Source organism: Plasmodium brasilianum, chromosome 12 (genome assembly GCF_023973825.1).
Source record: "Plasmodium brasilianum strain Bolivian I chromosome 12, whole genome shotgun sequence".
NCBI classification, from domain to species: domain Eukaryota; phylum Apicomplexa; class Aconoidasida; order Haemosporida; family Plasmodiidae; genus Plasmodium; species Plasmodium brasilianum.
In genome coordinates this window covers 2,588,430-2,609,509 of record NC_090125.1, presented here as the reverse complement: position 1 = coordinate 2,609,509, position 21,080 = coordinate 2,588,430, and the positions used below count along the sequence as shown (strand labels likewise).

The 21,080-nt window shown below is 27.8% G+C and overlaps 4 protein-coding genes across 4 annotated transcripts; 1 reads left to right on the top strand and 3 right to left on the bottom strand.

Annotated features, from left to right (window-relative positions):
* Positions 1-419: 419 nt before the first annotated feature.
* Positions 420-1,208, bottom strand: MKS88_004533 (hemolysin III; the record flags this gene model as incomplete). The annotated part of the gene is made up of 1 exon (XM_067217717.1): positions 420-1,208. One exon carries the CDS (start codon positions 1,206-1,208, stop codon positions 420-422), a length of 789 nt encoding a protein of 262 aa, XP_067072117.1.
* A 4,781-nt stretch (positions 1,209-5,989) lies between these two features.
* MKS88_004532 (AP-1 complex subunit gamma) lies at positions 5,990-10,218 on the top strand (the record flags this gene model as incomplete). The annotated part of the gene is made up of 5 exons (XM_067217715.1): positions 5,990-6,029; positions 6,297-9,236; positions 9,458-9,519; positions 9,700-9,885; positions 10,003-10,218. 5 exons carry the CDS (start codon positions 5,990-5,992, stop codon positions 10,216-10,218), a joined length of 3,444 nt encoding a protein of 1,147 aa, XP_067072116.1.
* Positions 10,219-11,577: 1,359 nt separating this feature from the next.
* On the bottom strand, positions 11,578-17,397 carry MKS88_004531 (ferlin; the record flags this gene model as incomplete). The annotated part of the gene is made up of 1 exon (XM_067217714.1): positions 11,578-17,397. The coding sequence occupies one exon, from the start codon at positions 17,395-17,397 to the stop codon at positions 11,578-11,580; it is 5,820 nt and encodes a 1,939-aa protein (XP_067072115.1).
* Positions 17,398-20,314: 2,917 nt separating this feature from the next.
* Positions 20,315-21,079, bottom strand: MKS88_004530 (uncharacterized protein; the record flags this gene model as incomplete). The annotated part of the gene is made up of 2 exons (XM_067217713.1): positions 20,315-20,519; positions 20,742-21,079. The coding sequence occupies 2 exons, from the start codon at positions 21,077-21,079 to the stop codon at positions 20,315-20,317; spliced, it is 543 nt and encodes a 180-aa protein (XP_067072114.1).
* Between the last annotated feature and the right edge of the window lies 1 nt (position 21,080).

Below are 21,080 nucleotides of genomic sequence, written 5' to 3'. Positions count from 1 at the left end.
TTTCATTTTTTAAAGTGGAAAAAATACAAGTTTGCTCTTCTTCCATAACAAATATATGATTATATACATACATGTATATATACATAAAATATTCATACAAAAAAAATTATGATTTCCTTCTTATAACACTGCAGTTCAAGGCAAATGTACACACAGCACTTCCTAGGCAGCACATGTGAAAAACGTCGTGAAATTCAATGATACCTGTAAATAATCAAAAAAATTGATAAAGGCATAAGTGGATGTAAACAAAAATGATACAAAGCGCACTGAATGATGGTAATAAGATATAGCAACCTGCAGGGGTAAGTATGTGACTATAGATGTGCTGGTATATGTGTGTACATATATGTATATGGATATAAGTACACGAACTCGCTTCTAATATATATTTGCAAACGTGTAGCATATTTACGTAATTACCCACCTGAAATTATATTTGGCTTCTTAATAGAATATATGATAGCCCCGACAACATATAATATAGCAAGAAGGATTAAGAAAATAATTTCATTCGTTAGTAGACAAACAAAATAGTCTTTAATAAAAACTGCATGTAAGAATCCTGCTATTATATAAGTACATGCCCTTGTAATTCTATTTCCAGATGAGAAACAACTACGACAAATAAACAGACTTCCAAATAGTACAGAAAATAATTGAAGAGTCAAATAAACAAATAGTTTCATCTTATTAAATAATAAGCCAGGTACTGGCAAACATGAACCACTAATCATTAAAAAGATTCCTATATGATCAATTTTTTCAATTAAAAAAAATAAATTGGGTTTCCATTCGAAATTATGAAGTAAAAAGGAGGCAAAGAAATTAAAAAAGATACATATTGCTGAGATGGATGTAAATATTTTTGCTGTTATCGTCTTGGATAAATATAACATATAAAACATCCATATAGGGGATAATAATACTAATATTAGATGTATTTTACCTCTAAGTATGGTGGTTTCATATCGTTCCATATATTTAATTAATATGACCTTACTTATTTTCTTTTCACGATATAATTCTACTATTTTCCTATCATTTTCAGATAAATTTTTTGAATTTAAAAAAGAGCTAATTCTATCATCGTCTATACTCGTTGTGCCAGTTACATCAAATATGTCTACTTTGCTGAAATATTTTTTGACATCTGCAAATTTCTTTTTACTGTAGTTTACGTTGAAGTAATTCCCTAAATCTCTCATTTTTTTCTTTTTTGATTTTATTTATTTTTTTTTGCTATTTTTTTTCTTTTTTTGTCTCTTACTTTTTCCCCCTTTTAGTGTGCTGCTATTATGTTTTGCCTCTGTACTTCAGTTTTATTTTATTCAGTTTTCATAAATATTTACACATTTACCTTTTTTTTTTTTTTTTTTTTTGATATTTTCAGGAACAAAGGGTTACTACTATTTAGATTGATGCGTCTTTATTTATTTTATAATTTTATTATTATTTCTTTTTTTTTTGGGGGGGGAGCCCGGAGAGAGATTGTTTTAATTATTTCATCTTTTTTTTTTTTTTTTTCTTTTTTTTATAAATAGTACATTAATAATTGTGTCATTTTTCCGTACATTTTTCGCTTCAATTCGCTTTTTTTTTTCTTTTTTTTTTTTTTTATTTTAAGTCAGTTTATTTCGTTTTAAATTTGGTTTTCCTATTTTTTACAAAATAAATTTATTTTATATTATATCATACTATACTGTAATATAAATAAGTATAGTATATATACATAATTTTATAGCGTTATATATATATATAAATATATATGTACACAATGTATAGTACCACTCTATTTTCTAGAAATTGTATTTTTTTTTTGAACTTTTCAGGTTTGTCAAAACTTGATTTAGCTCTTCTAAATTATTTATAAAGGCTAACCTTTTCTTAATTCATATTACCTATTTTATATAACACATTTTATTTAACATATTTTATATAACATACTTTATATAACGTATTTTATATAACATACTTTATATAACGTATTTTATATAACATATTTTACGTAACGCATTTTATATATCATTTAAATATTTCTTATTTCATATTTCATATTTCATTTACATATTACGCATTACTTAGTACATATTTCATATTTCTTTTTTTTTATTTGTTGAATTTTTTTTTTTTTTTTGATGCCTTTTTAGGTAAACAATTTTCGTAGCATTTTTTATATAAAAGCCTTTCATCCCATCGTTATGTTATTTACTTTTCAATTATTTCATTTATTTGTTTATTTTGGGTGTTCATGTATTTCTTTCCGTATTTTTTAACTGGCTTATTTTATTATTTTATTTATTTTTTTCTTTTCCTTAAATAATGGAAAAAAGAAAAATATATTATTGCAATTTATTGTGTTCTCATATTGAGAAAGTTTGAAAATATAGATATCACTATTGCATATTAAAGTCGTATTAAAATTTTTAACATGTATTCTGTTTTATTATATGAGGATTACATTCATATAAACTCCTTTAGTTAAAGTAAAAAATATTATAACAAATAAGAGGAAAACTATATATATTAATTAATTCATTTTTTATTTCCTTTTCTTCCCAATGCAACATGATATGGACAAAAAAGACTTTTAAACGCCTTTATTTCATACACTTGAACAATATGAAGTAATAATATTATCTGATCAATGGAAATTTTTTTTTTTTTTTTTTTTTTTTCAAAATGCGTTATTCGTATTCCGAAAAAAAGAAAAAAAAAAGGAAAATTTACACAAAGTTGTAAGGATAAAATTGTTTCAAGACAAAAAAAGTTTGACGGAAAAGTCAGACATCTAAACACAAAATATATGGCGATATTATTCTTATCACATTTATACATTTTATAAAAGTCTTAGTATTGGTATCAAAAATGTATTTAGCCAAGAATACATTTATCTATCTACCTAATTATCTATCTGTCATCTATCTCTCTATATATGTACGTTCAAAGGAAGTGCAAAATAGGTCCACATATGCAGCACTTTTGTATATGTGTAAAAATGTAACAAGTAAAATTTCACGTTCTCAACTCCCAACGCATAAGTACAAACATAAATGTTTGGTTGTTTCGAATTATATACTCACATAAAAAAGGATATATAACGTACAAAATTTTTTGTCTTGTCCCTTTAGTTACCCCAATTCCTTTTAACGTATCACACTTGCTATTTTGCAGTTTTTTTAAAATGCCGCATTTGTATATATGTGTACACATGTGTGCGCTTGGGTAAAGGTACACCTGTTTTAACATAAATGGAGGCGCACTTAGGAACCCTCATGTAATAATTTTAAATAAAAAAAAAAATTAACGTACACACACCGGGATATTCTGACATTTGCAATAATATAATCATTTTCCTTCATTCGTTTTATTTTATTATATACTGTTCATTTGAGATATGTACTAAAGCAAAGTTCTCAGTTGTCAAAATGTATTAAGTTGCAACGAAATAAAGCATAACAATGTTCCATGAAATGACGGGGAATTTTTTTTTTTTTTTTCATAAACTTTTAATATTATCCTATTTAACATCACGTTAAATGTATAACTTACGTTTTACGTTTGTTTTATTAGTTAAACGTTGCTCTATGCACAAGAATGTAGTAGCACTGAGTTTATTAATTTTTTTGAAAATTAAAATTGAACGCTCGTAGAGTGGATATGGGTAATTATTGCCCCTAAACAAGACATACATATATATATACATACAATTACATAAGAACAAAAAAAAGCACATGCACACTTACTCGCATACACTCATCTGTACAACATACTGTTACACAAATGAGCATTATACAATAAAATAATGCTATTAAGAAATAATGTATGTTTATCTTGTTACAAACTTCCTATTATAAGCTTTGCTTCCTTCTTCAAAAAAATTCCATTTTTTTTCATTTGACACAATAGTATTAATAATAATATTTAAAACTTTTTGTTTGGAGGGGAATTCAAAAATAATCATTATTTTAAGTAATATTGTACAGAAGACAAAGGATATTAATTTCTCGCTCTTTGTTTCAAGTGCACAAATATATATGTATGTTCGTGCAGTGGGCACACGTTAATGGAATAAAAAATGGGTATATATATCTCGTCCGCTTCAAGGATGTGTTAAATGGATAAGCACACGTAGGGGTATGAGAAGCAGTAGTAGTAGCAGAGCAGGGACACAAAATGACTAGTTTTACTGCTCCCCTGTTCCCTTTTTTAGGAAATATAAAGTTGTGTATTATCTCTCTAATTGCATTTTTTTTTTTTTTTTTTTTTTTTTTTTGTGTGTACTTCATGTAATGCTTTATTCATTTATCTAATCATTTAATTATTCTACCATCCGTTCAATAATTTATTTATTTATTTATTATTCCTCTTTTTTTGCGAAAACCAGAAAGGTGTACAAATGTTTTAATACACTTATAACCAACTATATTTATATGTAATTTAGTTTATATTAATAATTTTTAACAAAGAATTATTACACAGTTATATATAATATGCACATTATTGTACATATCATAATATTTTTCACATTTCAGCATCCTTATTATCTTTTCCCTTGAATTATAAATACTGTGTTATTATGTAAAAATTATGCCCAGCGCAAATTATATACAGCACATATGTTATATACGTACATTTATATGAGTTAGGATACAATTAAAATTATGGAAGTGTTAGTAATTATTCGAATGTTGCTGCTCAGGCAAGGGGAAAAAATAAAACAAAAAGAAAAGGAAAAAAAGAAATAAAAAAAAGAAATAAAAAAAAGAAATGAAAAAAAGAAATGAAAAAAAGAAATGAAAAAAAATGAAAAAAGGAAATAAAAAAAAAAGAAAAGAAAAGAAAAAACGAAAAAGGAAAAAGGAAAAACGAAAAAAAGGAATGTTACCAAACAATGTTAGAGCATCCATCGTTTTTTTTCTTTTTTTTTTTTTTTTTTTAATAACTTAAATTGACCTTGCGGTTATCAATTTTTTTTTTTTTTTTTTCTTTTTTTTAAATCACGTATTAATCTATAATATTATAGTAATTTTTACGTATTAACTTTTATTCTTTTTCTTTTTTTTTTTTTAACTTTCAACATTTACCTACTTTCACGCTCAACATAAATTTATTCCAAGAAGGAGTTTATGTGAAAAGTATACGATATATGTACGTTATAATATTTATGTATTAGCGGAAATGAGGCATTAATTGGTAATTGATTTATTTAGAACATAACATATTGTATTAAGGAGGAGTTGTGAACTAAGGTAATAAAATACAGAGCAATCATATGCAGTGCTATATGTATGCCTGTATGTGTGTGTACATATATATATATATATATATATATATATATATATATATAGATAGATAGATATGCGTATATACCCTCACATACCCGTATGTGTAGGTAGGTATATCTATGTATATTTTTGTATACGTGTATGACTCAAAGAACTAAAAATACCCTTCGTAATGGTGCCGGTCGCTGCCGGTTATTTTAAGTATGTATCATTTCTTTCCTTTTTTTTTTTTTTTTTTTTTTTTTGTGAAATGTGTAAAAAGCAAATAACGCATGAATGATATAGTATTTATTAATATACCTTCTCTTCATTTTGTTTTATTTTTTTCACGTTATCTTGCCTCATTTTGTTATATTTCGCCTTTTTTTAATTCCACTCTGTTTTATTTTTATGTTGAAAAATGTGTACAGTACGAAATATGCTTTTTTCTTAAGAGTTAATGTAAAATACATGTGTATGTATCAATTGTTACACGTACAGACTGATGTAGGCACATAAATGTGTGTATGTATATATGTATGCGTGTATAGGCATTTGTGTGTATGTACAAACTACAAAGTCACTCTCTCCCCACGTATGTTAGTGTACATTCGTAGGTAACACATATATATATATATAGGACGTCCATTAATTTTTTATTATTCTCTTAGAGAAGAGGATGATTTATTTTTCTTAAAATATTTGCACAAAATATACAACTTATGAATTTTGTAAAAAAAAAGAGATTGGGAAGAGCACGTGGTACGAAAAAGAAACGCGCAAATTAAAAGGTAAAATTAAGAGGCCGTTTATAACACTGACAGTTATAAGTGTAGTGATTCGAAATTTGCAAAGCAGCGGAAAACGCATTAACAACGAATATTTGGAAGACGTGCTGGAAGTACGCACGGTAACACTCACCGCTACGATAACCGCTACGATAACCGCTACAATAAGCGCTGCACTAATTGCTATACCAACCTGTACACTAACCGCTACACTCACTGATACGCTCATTTATACCTGCAGATATGTCAGTAAAACTTAGAGAACTTATTCGAAGCATTCGAAACTGCAAAACCGCGGCAGAGGAAAGATCAGTTGTTGCTAAGGAGTGCGCTCTGATTAGAACAGCTTTTAAGGAAGAGGACAATATTTATAGACACAGAAATGTAGCTAAATTGTTATTTATAAATATGCTAGGATACCCTACATATTTTGGTCAGATAGAATGCTTAAAATTGATAGCTTCAAATAAATTTACGTTTAAAAGAATAGGATATTTAGGGTTAACCATTTTGTTAGATGAAAATACGGATATTTTAATGTTAGTAACAAACTCTATTAAGAATGATTTAAGAAATAGTAATCAGTATATTAATGGACTAGCTTTATGTGCATTAGGAAATATTGCGAATAGTGAAATGTGCTCTTCTTTAAGACATGAAATTGTTGAAATGATGAATATTAACAATCCATATATTAAAAAGAAAGCTGTTATGTGTGCAATACGTATATTAAAGAAAACAAATGATATTGAAGAGTTATTCATTGAAAAAATTAGTAATCTGTTAGATGATAGAAACCATGGGGTTTTAAGTGCAGGTGTAACATTAATGTTAACATTAATAGAAAAAAATCCACAGTATAAACATATCTTAAGAGTATATACTAGTAAAATTGTGAAAATTTTAAAAAGTTGTGTCATGTCAGGTTATTCACATGGAGCTGAATATGATATATATGGTATTAATGATCCTTTTCTTCAAGTGAAAATTTTAAAATTGTTAAAATATTTGAATTGTGAGGGTACAGGACGTAGTGGTAATTCCAATAAGCAGAACAGAGGATCTATAAATAACAGAAATGATGAATGTGACAAAAATCAGTCGAGTAAGAATTTCACATCTGATGAATTCATGACAAGACAGGACGTGCATGCACACACGGAGGGGAAGGTTACAAACATGGAGGGTACATATCATGACGTTAATAGTAATATAAATAATAATAGTAATATTAGTGATAGTTATAATAGTAATAGGAATAATAATATTAGTAATAATAATATTAGTAATAATAATAATAGTAATGTTAGTAATAGTAATGTTAGTAATAGTAATGTTAGTAATAGTTTATACGATATGGACGAAGTGAATTCAGTGTTAGCGCAAGTAGCAACAAACACCGATTCTTTGAAAAACGTTGGTAACGCAATATTGTACGAATGTGTTAAAACTATTACGTACATTTCGTCAGATCCTGGTTTGTTAGTACTAGCTGTAAATGTGCTAGGAAAATTTTTACAAAATAATGACAACAATATAAGGTATGTTGGATTATGTACTTTACAGAAATTATTAAAAAAGGATCCAAAAACATTACACATATATAGAAATACTATAATAGAATGTCTAAAAGATCAAGATATAAGTATAAGGAAAAAAGCATTAGATGTTGCCTTTGCACTTATAACAAAAGATTCATTAAAAGTTATGATTAAAGAATTGTTAAATTACTTACTAGTTGCTGATATGGAAATAAAAAGTGATATTGTTTCTAATATATGTGTAGCTGTAAATAAATATGCACCTAATGTGCAGTATTTGTTGGATACATATATAAAACTATTTTGTCTAGCTGGAAATTTTATACAAGATCATATTAAAGACGATTTTATTTATTACCTATTACAAAATCCAGAGTTCCACTCATATGTCGTTTTTAAAATATTTTTTTCAATAAAAGAAAATATAGATCAATATGCATTAATACAAGTTGGCATATGGTGTATTGGTGAATTAGGAGACATATTAATACAAGAAAAGAATATCGGACCCGATGAAGAAGTTATTACCGTAACTCATGATGATGTATTTAATTTATTAGAAAAAATTGTAAAGACGTATGAACGAAACGGAATTAAAGAACTTCATAATATTAATATAAAAGACCCAATCCATAATATTATATATAATAAATCTCTGAACATCTTAGAGGATAATTCTAACATCGGTAATAACAGCAACAGTAACAGTAATAGGAACAGAAGTAATAACAGTAATAGTAATATTCATAGCAGTAATAATAATATTCGTATTAGTAGCTGCGGTGGGAGTGCTAACACAAATGCCTTCATATGTTGTAATATTAACGAAAATGCAAATAACGACGATAACAATATTATTATGCAGTATATATTGATGTGCTTAAATAAGTTGACTGTAAGATTTCCAACTCAAAAAAATAAAATAGAAAAAATTATACAAAGATATAAAAAAAATAAATGTATAGAAATACAACAAAGAGCTTGTGAATTTCATGCATTCATGAATCCACAGTGGGATGATATTAGGGAAGACATCCTATTACGTATACCTCCATGTACTAAAAAAGTTAACAGAAGGAAAAATACAAATCAAGAAGATGTAGATCCATTATATAATGATACAGTCATTGATAGTTCTAATAAACAAAATGCGCCTACTGATGTACCGAATGATGCTCAGTCTAATAATAGTGCCTACGTCGACTTACTAGATCTTGATGATGTTCTGGGAATACAAAGTACCGTTAGCAAAAATGATGATCCAAACAATTTTAGAAGCACAAACTGTATTAGTAACATTAACAATTTTAGCAGCAGCAGGGAACATACTACTTTTCTCATGAAGGATAACAATATAGATATGAATAAGACATCCAATCCAGATAGTAACCTGAACATAAATGATTCACATTTTAACAAGGTAGACACATTAAATATTAGTGATACGTTCAAAATAAATAACTCTCCTACAAAGGATAATCCTACCATAGATAATATTGTCTCGTGTGACTCTATTCAAAAAATTGAGAATAATTCTGAACTTGTGCATAAAAAAAATGAAGATATTTTGGCAGACCTTTTCGGAAGCATTTCAATTGATCAGCCCAAAGATAATATGCAAAATGGCTCAAGCCAAAACGGTAATGCGTTTCGTTCATCGTGTCAAGTGTCAAATGCGCGAGAACAGGCCTGTTCACTTGAACACATGTGCATTTGTTTATGTATGTGTATGCTTCTATGTTTATGTGTACATATATGCATGTGTATTTTTTTGCTTACACTATGCTTCCAAAATTTTTTTTTTTTTTCTTTTTTTTTTTCACAATTCCGATTATATTTGTCGCGTAATTATTCTGAACAGGCAATAACTCCGTAAACCTTTTGGACGATATACAAACTGTGGAGCACGGCGATATTCTAAACGTAAATTTTTATCCCTAACATATATATATGTATGTATTGTGTTATGTGTCGTGTATCATATATTGTATTTTCTTTTTTTTTTTTTGTCTTATTTACTAACCTTGTTTGGGTTTTTGCACCCAAGAACGTACCGCTTTGATTAATTAACATACGCCGATGCATGTATAACTTCACTTACAGCTAAACTTAATTGATGACAAATCAGAGAAAAAGAAAGTTCTAATACAACCAATGAAAATATACGATAAAAATAATATTGAGATGAGCTTTCACTTTGAAAAGGAAGACTTAGACTCAGAAAACACCATTATCAAAGCTACCTATTCTAATAAATCAAGCTCGTTAATATCGTCCTTCATCTTTGAGGTAAGCATAAAGGAACCTGTGAAATGTGCGCATAGTTCGATGCACCTACCGTTATATACGTCTACATGTCAGCATTTCTTTCCACATATGTATATGTACATCCCCTTTTTTATATAGGCCGTTGTTCCCAATTACGTGAAGATGGAAATATTGGCAGCATCCTCCAGAGAACTGCTGCCTTTTAAAGAAAATATAATTAAACAAGATTTGAAAATTGTTAATAAGCTCTTTAAAAAGAAACCTGTACTTATGAAAGTTAGGATATCATATACCAAGAACAACGAGAATTTTCAGGATTTCATTAATATAGGCAATTTTCCGGATGCTTTATAAAATATAAATTCGCAAAATTTTTATATTATTGTACGAGTAACCTTTTTTTTTTTTTTTAAATCTAACAAATAAACACACACATAAATATGTGATAATATTCAATCATATTTCATGCTCCTATCTTCTCATTGTTTCTACTCGCTTTTCCTGTCTTTCTCGTTCTCCCTTTTTTTTTTTTTTTTTTTTTTGTACTTTTAGCCTCCTTTTAAATGGAAATTATTCGCACACTGAAAATATAAATTTGAATATTAAAAAATCTTCCGTTCTAACTTGAAAGATAATTAATAATTTTTTTATTAATATATTAAAGACAAATCATATATTCGTGTCCTTTTTTTTTTCGCTTTCGCTTTCATTTTTCTCCCTTTCCTGACTATCAATTGTAAAAATTTGCCATTGGCTCGTAAGGGGAATAGCTGCGATTTACTAGCAATACAACTTATCCCCCTTCGTGAGTAGTTCTCATCCATTATGTGACGTTAAAAATTTATACTACTATTTTATAAGCTCCACATGAAAACTTACTGCTATGCTTTTGTTAACTACGTAAAGAGAGAGCATAACATTTGCATATAGCATTTATTTTATTATTTTTCTGTTCCATTATCATTTTAAATATTCCTTGGTCTCACTGTTTTGAAAGAGACAAAAATATTTAAATAGAAAAATAATACATAAAAGTGGCATTACATAAGTGAGGAAGTTAGCGCATAATAAAGAGCTAGCTAAGAAAAAAAAGTGTAAGTATAACAAAAAAAAAAAAAAAAAAAAAAAAATGATCATAACAGCAAACAAGACAATTAAGAACGAAAACAAAATAAAATAAAAAGATCAAAACAGACAAAAAAAACAAATAACAGATCAAAACAGACAAAAAAAACAAATAACAGATCAAAACAGACAAAAAAAACAAATAATAGATCAAAACAGACAAAAAAAACAAATAACAGATCAAAACAGACAAAAAAAACGAATAACAGATCAAAACAGACAAAAAAATAAATCAATTGCAAATCAGTAAAGTTTGGAGAAGAAATCAATTCAGACCAGAACTTCCAGTTACAATGCATTTGGAAGAGATCATGTTTAAATGATATAAAATTAAAAAGAGTAAGATTAAAATGGAAGGAAGCTAACGAGATGAATTCAAAATGGAAGTAATTTGAAAAAATGCGAAAAATTAAAGTGCACAAAAAGGTGACTTCATATGCCCCAACAAGTCAACATGCAAACGTGTGCACATTTATGTGTGCATGTTAAAAATGTTAAAAATGTTAAAATGTGCATATATATACAATGATATGTATACGTCCAAGTTCTTGCACCCTTGCATGCTCAGCTGATTGTAATGTCCGAGGCCTACATTAATAAAGACGGATAAACAAACGACATGACAAACACCAATATTATTAAGAGACAAATGAAAAACATTTTTAACCAGCTCCAAAAAGGCTTGTATATATCATTAAAGCCAATAGAATATACGAAATCGTTCCAGTCTCTTCCACTATCAGGTGTCCTAAGGTATGGATTTCTATTTGGTTCCTCTCTCCCTAAGCCGACTGGTTTTATATTCGCTTTAGTTTGAGGAACAAATTGCACAGTTACTTGTATGTAACCATTATAATTCGTATCCACTTCATTTCCATTTTTTTTTCTTAATTTTAATTCAGCATCTAATTCAAAAGTATTACTAATTTGTGATGCTTTATGTATATATTTTGATAACTCCAAATTGACTTCCCCTAAAAATTCACTAACCCCAACATTGTTATTATTATATGCTGCTAGCTGTAAAAAACATGTATTTAATGGATGACTAATATTAGGATAAACGATTCTCCAATTAAATATAGCATTTCCTGTTTTACAATTATAATGAACATCAGTTGTTTGTACAAGGGCATTTTTGCCTTTATATGTAATACAGTCTAATTCAGCTGAAATAGTTAAGTCAAATGTTTTATTTATATTCTCCTCATTTGCTATCATAATGCATTTCCATATTATTATTCTTATTTCTATGTCCATTTTTTTAGGGGCCATCATTTTATGTATGGGTATTTTTTTCGATTGTTCATAATCCATGATTTCTACCCACATTTCTAATATACCATTATTATTCCTCTGGTGATTTGTCCAAAAATTGTGTTCTTTTTTGGAGTAGTACATGCTGAATGAGTGTCCAGCAGTAGTCCCAGCAGCTGGTTTCATAAGGTATGCAAAAAAATCAAAAAAGGAAAAAATGTTATTCCAACTATATAAGCTGCTATATATACCATTATTAGTATAATTGGCAGTACTAGCAGCGGAAGTAGCAGGAACTGCAGCTGTAACCGTAGAAGTAGCGTTGTTGGCGGATACGCTATTTTGCCCCTTTAAGTGGTTATTATATAACGGCCTGTACTCTACTGGTACTTTATTTCGCTTCATCATGTGCCTCCATTCCTTACTCATCCACCTATCAAACAAATTAATTTCTGTAGATCCAATATAAATATCATTTATTTGTTTATCATACCCATCTTCAGCACTATATACACTAATAGTTAATATTTCGTCCTCCGGAAATATTGCTTCACTTTCCCATAGGCAACGAAAATCTGGGTTCATATTACACTCTTTATATGAATTTCTTAAATTGGAGGTTTTTTCACCTAAAGAAAATATTAAGTAAGGATTGGCTGTATATTGTTGATTTACGCCATAGATGCCTAGACCTCTTAATACATATACTCTAATTTTTAAGTATAATGGTATTTTTTTACTACCCCTAAATGTATTTCTAAATGTATTTTGGCTATTTATATGTTTTAGACTTAAGGGAATATTTTCAGATACTAGATTTCTATATTTTATTTTAGCAAAACATTTTATTTGTCCTCCTAACATTTCTACAAATGGGAACTTGTCAAAACAACCAAAAGAAATTCCTTCTTTTTCTATTTTGTTTTCCTTAATACTATTTGCTAAAAATATATTACACTTTTTTTTTAAAGGTATTGAAGGTATTAATATATCATCAAGATAATTTTCTAAAATTCCATCAACAGATACACGATGAGCATTTTTTACATATTTTTCTATATTTAATTTATCTCCTTCACAATATAAAATGAATCTTGGAGGAATATACACATTTAGAATAAATTTACTTGTCAAAATTTTTATATATGGATAATTTTTTACATTATATGTTGATTTTATAGCTTCAGGAACTCCATCATCATATAATTTGTATATAGTGTCTTGGTATTTTATATTATATATATCTTTTTTCCTCTTTTCATAGTAGGAATAAAACTGATTATTAATTTTGTTATATGGACCAATGTTATAAAAATGGTTAGCTGCCTTACCACCCATGTTGGGAAAAAAACTCTCCATATTATTAGTGGCGTAGTTGCAGCTGTAGTTTACCATGCCGTAATCGGACGGATCGTGCATCTTGTTCTTGTGCATGTTGTTGATCATGATGCAGTTGTTCTGCATACCACAGTTTTGCATATCATAGTTATCTATTCCAAAGTTTTGCATGTTGTTGTTCTGCATGTTGTTGTTCTGCATGTTGTTGTTTTGCATGTTGTTGTTTTGCATGTCGCTGCTTTGCATTCCACTATTGGGCATATCATAGTTTTGCAATCCATAGTTTTGCATTCCATAGTTGTACATGGCATTGTTGTACATGCCAATGTTCTGCATCGCTCCGTTTTCCGGGTAAGGCCTGCACGCGCTACTGCCAACACCACGAGGGTAATAACTAGGGTCCGAATTATCTCCTCCCGCTTTGTGTTTATCATATATTTGATTACGTTCTCCCGCCTCGATGTTTTTAAAAAGCGGTATTTTATTCCATAACTCGTCATCATCATTTTCATATTTTTTTAGCTCTTCTTTTAAATTTATGGCATGTTCACAATCAGCTAAGGAAATTGCAGTAATAACAAGAGCTGCATTTTTATTCTTATAAATGTTAAATGCACTATCGATGCTTTTTATATTTAGAGTTTCTGAGTAATCGTCATGTGCCTGTAAATAATATAAGACTTCATCAAAGTTTTTAATCCATGGTAAGTAAGGTATTAACGAAATGTTCGTTTCTCCTATGAAATATTTTTGCTTAATTTTCTTGTTGTACACTTTAACATTTAGAATAGGATCAAATATGGGATCTAATGGTATATCAATAGTTAAATTGTCGATGGAAAACATTTCAAAACTTTGTTGATTGAAAGAATTTTTCCAATTCTTCAATTGTATTCTTGTATTTGTCTTTAAAGACTTTTCATATTTAATAAGGAGTTCATTTTTCTTTTTTCCATAAGAGGAGTAAGATGTTACAGATAATAGGACAATCGGATGAGTAATGTTATATTTAGTAGATTCATTTACTAAGGATTCTAAATATTTTTGTTTTTTTATCAATACTAAATTTTCTAACGACATACAGAAAAAGGACAAAGTGCATTTTTTTATTTCTGTTATCATAGGATAGATAGGGATTTTTATTGCATCCTTTGCTTGTACTAGCTCAAAGTAAAGTAAAATATCACCAACCCTTTCTCCACGCAGAAGGTCGTTGTGCTGGTAGCCTTTCCCTTTACTGCCTTTGGCATAGCTTCCACCATCCTTTCCATCGCAAATATTACCATCACTATTATTATGGATCTCCCTTTGCTTCTCATACAAGTACTCCTGCATCATCCTCTTGTCATTCCCATATTGCTGCCATAAATTACTTGAATACATAGCTTTTATATGTTTACTTCCTTTTAGTTTAACCCATTTTGGTGTTATTTGCTGAACAACATTATAGTTAGATCCTCTACCATCAATATTATATTTCTTCTGACCATCTCGTAAGTATATGTCATAATTGCAAAAACATCTACCAATAAAATAAAAGGTGTTATTATAAAACTCATACAACGTTACAACAATAAGAGGTATAGTGGGTAAACCAATAGAATAGTCAGTTAAAATAACTACATTTAATTTTAAACATTGTAAAAATACAGGATTAGAATTATTTAAGACTAATGATGTAATTTTCATTTTTCCTGAACAAGATACATGAACAAAAGTATTTGGCGAATTATTAAAATGGGATATCACATTTCTGCATGCATATATATAGCATCTCAATTCGTAACTAACAGGTATTAAATTTTTTCTTCTATTTAATCCTAATTGTACATCATAAGATTTTTCTAAATTAATTAATATAGATCCGTTTTGAAAAATATTATACATACAATTAAAATCACTATCTACATTCCTTGGAATATTTTTTAGAGGTATCCAAATGGGGCACCTTGATAATTTCTCATTATGTAAAAGAACATTTTTTAGTGGTAACCTATAGTAAGCAATTCTTCTATCATTAGTGCTTCCCTTCTGTTCTTCATAATTATGTATTTCATTTTTTCTCCTTCTGTACCCCTGCTGGTCCGTCAGTTTCTGTTCTGCTTCCCCGAAGTTGTAATTATTACCACCACGGTTAGCACTCCGATTAGAACTGCGCTTACCACTACGGTTGGCACTATGGTTATCATTCCTATTAGAACTATTATTCCCATTGTTATCTGTATCGACGTTTTCCAACAAGCCAAGATTATTCGCAATACCGGAAGCAGAAGGGTACAGGAAGCTATTAAAAATATTCTCACTGTAGGAATTTTCTGTCTTCTCATAGACATTTATTAAAACATCCCATTGTTGTAATTCGTCCCTTACAACACACAGTTTCATATTCTCTATTTTTCCCTTCCTAGAGCTAAAATAAAATTCGGTATTTTCATTATTTTCAATAATTTTTTGTTTTTCTGTGACTTCATTGAAAAAGTTGTCCAGATTTAAGAGGTTATCAAAATTGAGAGAATGGAAAAAATCTCTTCCTTCTTTTGGATAACTTTTAAGATTTACATTTCTATTATACTTAATACTTTTGACAGGTTTAACTTTTCTTCCACTTGACAAATGTTCTATCTTGCTAGACGTAACATAATCAGTATTTTTGTAATAGGGACCACAAGACAACTGAACATATATGTTTTGAGCCAATATACCAGTAACTAAATAAACATCACATAGTAGTGTAATTGGAATGTATAAAGGGTCTTCATCCACTAAACAACATTGTGTCATGGCAATATTTAAATTATCAAAATTATTTATACGTTCAACATATGAACTAATACATATTCTTCCTAGATAGTAATTTCCCTCAAGTGATAAACTAAAATCATTACATAATTCGTAACTTGAAATATTCTCTAAATTTATTTCATCTTTATGAAACCCATATAAATTTAACCATGTAGGACTAATTGATTTGTTTTTTATTTGATTAAATGATAAAACACCAATAGCTAGTAATTCATCATTTGTTAAAAAATTCCAATCCCATATCTTGATCACTATAGAATCTTCTAAAATTGGAGTTGCAATAGGTATTTTAAAACATTCGTTAAATGTATAGTTAGTACAATTTCTACCTTGACTTGATTTTAAATGGCACCCATTAAAGTCACAAGTAATATATAAATCTCTATATTTCTTTTTGTTTATATCTACATATATATCTTCTATTTTATGTATGTTAACATATAAATAATAAAATCTAGTACTTGTATTATCTCTTAATGTAATATTATTCTCTTCTACAACAGCTTTTGTTAAATCTGTATAAAAATCTTCATCATTCTCTGATATGTTATTGTATTTATTATCCCCTTGTGTTAAATCATTGAATATTTCATTATTTGTTATATACTCTTTTTCATCACATACTATCACTTTTAATCTTAGCTGACCTCTTATCTCGGTTCCATTTTTATATAATATAGGATATGTTCCATATATTTCATGATTTTTTTTATTTTTAATTAATTTAAGCTCAAATGAAATTACACCAATTATATCGTTTCTCAAAAATATATTTGCACTTTGAATTTCAAATTCAATTTTTGCTACATTCCATTCAATTTCAGACAATATTATTCTATCCCATATGTGACTCTCCTCCCAATTTACGGCATTGTATTTTTTTTTTTTTTTCTTTGTTACATATTCTTTGTTACAACAACGGACAACTACTAAAGGGTCCAGCAAAGTTTTGTCGTCCACTTCTAGCTTCTGCGCTTCGTAAATTGTGAAACCCACAGATATCGTTCTCATTTACGCTTGTCAAGGGGGTGAGCAGTGTGAGTGTTATGAGTGTTGTTAGTATTGTCAGTAGTGTGAGTACTGTTAGTATTGTCAGTAGTGTTAACTTTTCTAATGCTACACACCCTCAAAATAGACTTTTATTCTATTTTAAAAAATATATGTTGGCAGTTTAATGCCTTCACATGGGCATTGCGAATAACTACCACACTTTTGTAATCTTCGCTTACGTGAACTTTTGTTGTAAAAATGAATGTAAAGTAAAATAACTATTACACACCATGCAAAATGTTAAACAACGTAGCCTAAACAAACAAATGAAAGACTCTTCCGCCCCCTATTCTTATGTTTACACTACACCTGTTTTGGTATACTTCTGTATACATACATTCGTATATATATATTTCCATTCGCACAATTGCTCCTTATCCGTTACTGTACTATCGTTAGCATGAAACCCACTTAACCCTTTTAGGTATAAATATTAAAAATACCTCTCCAATTATATATATATATATATATATTTATTTATTTATTTACTTAATTTTGTAAAAAGTACATGAGAATGTGAATTGAATACGTTTATGCCTATACACAAGTTGATCAATCAAATGACCACTCAAATAACTTTGGTGTAGAAAGCCTCAAAGGGGTAAATTTTGGTTAAGATTAAAAAAACGATAAAATTATTGCCATTGCATTTAAATGGTTCGTACATACATGTATACATTTAACTGTGTACACATATTTATTTAAATAGATTTTATTTTATTCTCAAAAAAATGCAGAATTCTTAAAGTGAAAAATTTTCAGCATTAAGACATAAATTATGCAAAGGCTATCGTTCAATGTGCGTATTATTCATGTTACCATAGGTATTCGAAATATAACATGTGGAGTAATGGACATATAATGCAAATGTAACATATGTAATTATATACATGCCATATATATACAATAGCACACATAAGAGCACACAAAATAGATGCAATAAAGGCAAATGCATGCAGAGTAAATTTCCCCTCTTATGATCGCTCCAGAATTAAAGTATTATTAAAGCTTGAAATTATGCATACACATGCTTCATACGTACTTATATATATGTATATAATATGTTTTTATTGGAGGGAAACAAACATACTGAAGGACAAAAAAAAATATATATATATATTTATTGTGTTACTTCTAAAATATAAAATGTAAAATATAAAATGAACAAGACATAGCGAATATAATAATGTTCAGGAAAAAAAAAAAAAAAAAAAAAAAAAAAACTTGAAAATATGCATGCTCAAGTTTGTATGCATGGGTAATCATACGTATTTACAATTATGAAAAACAAATGTATTTTCTAGAAATAATCTGAACAACTTTTTTTTTTATTATTGCACAATCGTTATAATATGTTTAAAAAAGAAGATGAAAAGAGAAAAAAAAAATTTTAAATACAACAAAAAGTAAATCTGGACAAATTGAATAAAATAGAGTAACATTAGTAACACGAGTAACGTACGTAACACACATGTTTTTGGAGATTTGTTTTATTAGGCTTTAAGAGAACTTCAACATAATATGACAAAAAGGTAATATTGCGAAGTTTTCGCAAGTGATACGTGCTCGTTTAACTTCCACTGAAAAGAATAACAACATGTTCATATTTATCAGAACAAAGTATTAATATGAATTTGCGCGTTTAAGCTACATACTTTCGGTATCTAAATATGACAAAAGTATAGTTTACTTAAAATATTAAACCTGTGGGGAAAAAAAAAAAAAAAAAACATTCTTGTCACTGGCGCCTTGTTTATCCTCTATTTACACATTCACGTATACACATATATATATATATATATATATATATATGTGCAAATTTTTAACAAAATCAGAATAATACGGAAAGATTCTTGGTGTAACTTCCTTTTTAATATTTCACTAAAAGGAGTAAACACAAAATAGATCCTTTTCCCCTTTAACATTTTATATGAATAATACTTAACATCTTGAAACAAATAAAAAATATTTGAAGAATTTTTATGAGCTTAATAAATATTACAAACTTTTCAACATTTTTTTTTTTTTTTTTCTTTGTATTTTTCTTTTGTAGTTGAACAAAAATCAATGAAAAAAATTATTATCATACTTAAAAACGGAAGTGTGCAAAAAAAATAAATCAGTATTCAGCTGTTTTAATTGCCAGTCCAAATATTATGTAATATTGAAGTTTGAGAATATAGACATGAATGTGCATGTATAAGAAATATATGCATATGTACATATGTATAGCTTTTAAATGAAACAAAAAATATAAAACATTTATTTAATATTAATATAACGTGTAAAAATACAACTGCATGTTTTTGTTATTTATTCACATAAAAATATCTAACACAAAAGTAAATCGCTACCCTGTACGGAATTGCACTATACACAGAATAGGAACTTTAAGTTTAATAACTTACATTTCATGTTTTTTTTTTATATTTTTTTTTATATATTTTTTTTTTCTTAACATTCCCCTTGATATATCTCCTTTTATTATCTTTATCCTTAGGCATCATTATATAATGAATATTTCCCTATTATGACTCTTTTATTTATATAAAAAAAATTATTTCACTTAGTAGTTACCTTGTTAACTATCTTTTTTTTACATTGCCATTTATTCTATCAATAATATAGTAACACATTTTTTTTTTTTTCTGCATTTACTAAAACAAATAACACATCACAATAAAGTAACTTCATATAGTAACCACATTTGTAAAAAAAAAAAAAAATAGCAATTTTATTTATAAATTTTTAATTTAAAAATTTACATATATATATATATATAATATATATATACCTTACAAATAACTCTTTTTTTTTTTCTTCCTTGAAAAAATGAATATACACTCCATCCTTCTACATTGTCCTTTTGAAGCTTTTTTCATTTCATAAATTTTGTTTTTATATTTTCACCCTCTTCTTCTTCTATATTGTATATCTCTGTTCTAATACATATTTGGTTGTTCATATCATAGGATTTATTACTATTTTTAATTACCAATTTATTATTTGTCCACTCTTCATTTTGTCTTCGTTTAATACATTTTATTTCAAAATGTATTTCTGTATCTCTTTCTTCAGAACCTCTTTTTTAAAGTAAATCCTAATGCTCCTATACATCTTTTTCTAACTAATTCTTGTTCTATGCTTTTCTTTTTTTTTTTTTTCCCTAAATCTATCACTTTCTTTTTATCACTTAGTTCAATTCGATCATTTTATGTGTCCTTGCTTTTATATAATTCCTGCTTCATATTTTCTATTAATTGTACCTTTTTTTTTTCTTTCTTTTTTTTCTCTATCCCTTTTACATATTTTCTGTTTCATTATGTACTATCTCTGCACTCGTTTCTATTACATCTTTTATTTCTATAACATCGCCCATGGTATCTAACTTATTATTTTCTTTTTCCTTATTCGCTTTTATTTCCTTTTTTCCATTCGCGCTCTTAAATGTTTCAGGAGCATTGTTATTCTTGTATCCGTCCTTTTCTGAACAATATTCCTGTATATGCGTCTCACTAGAATAGTCACTCTTCTTCTTACACAGCACAATATTATTATTTATTTGTTGTGTGTATAAAACATTTGCTTCTATTTCATTACCAATTAAAATTTCATTTTCTTTAAGAATTTCTACTTCCTTCATA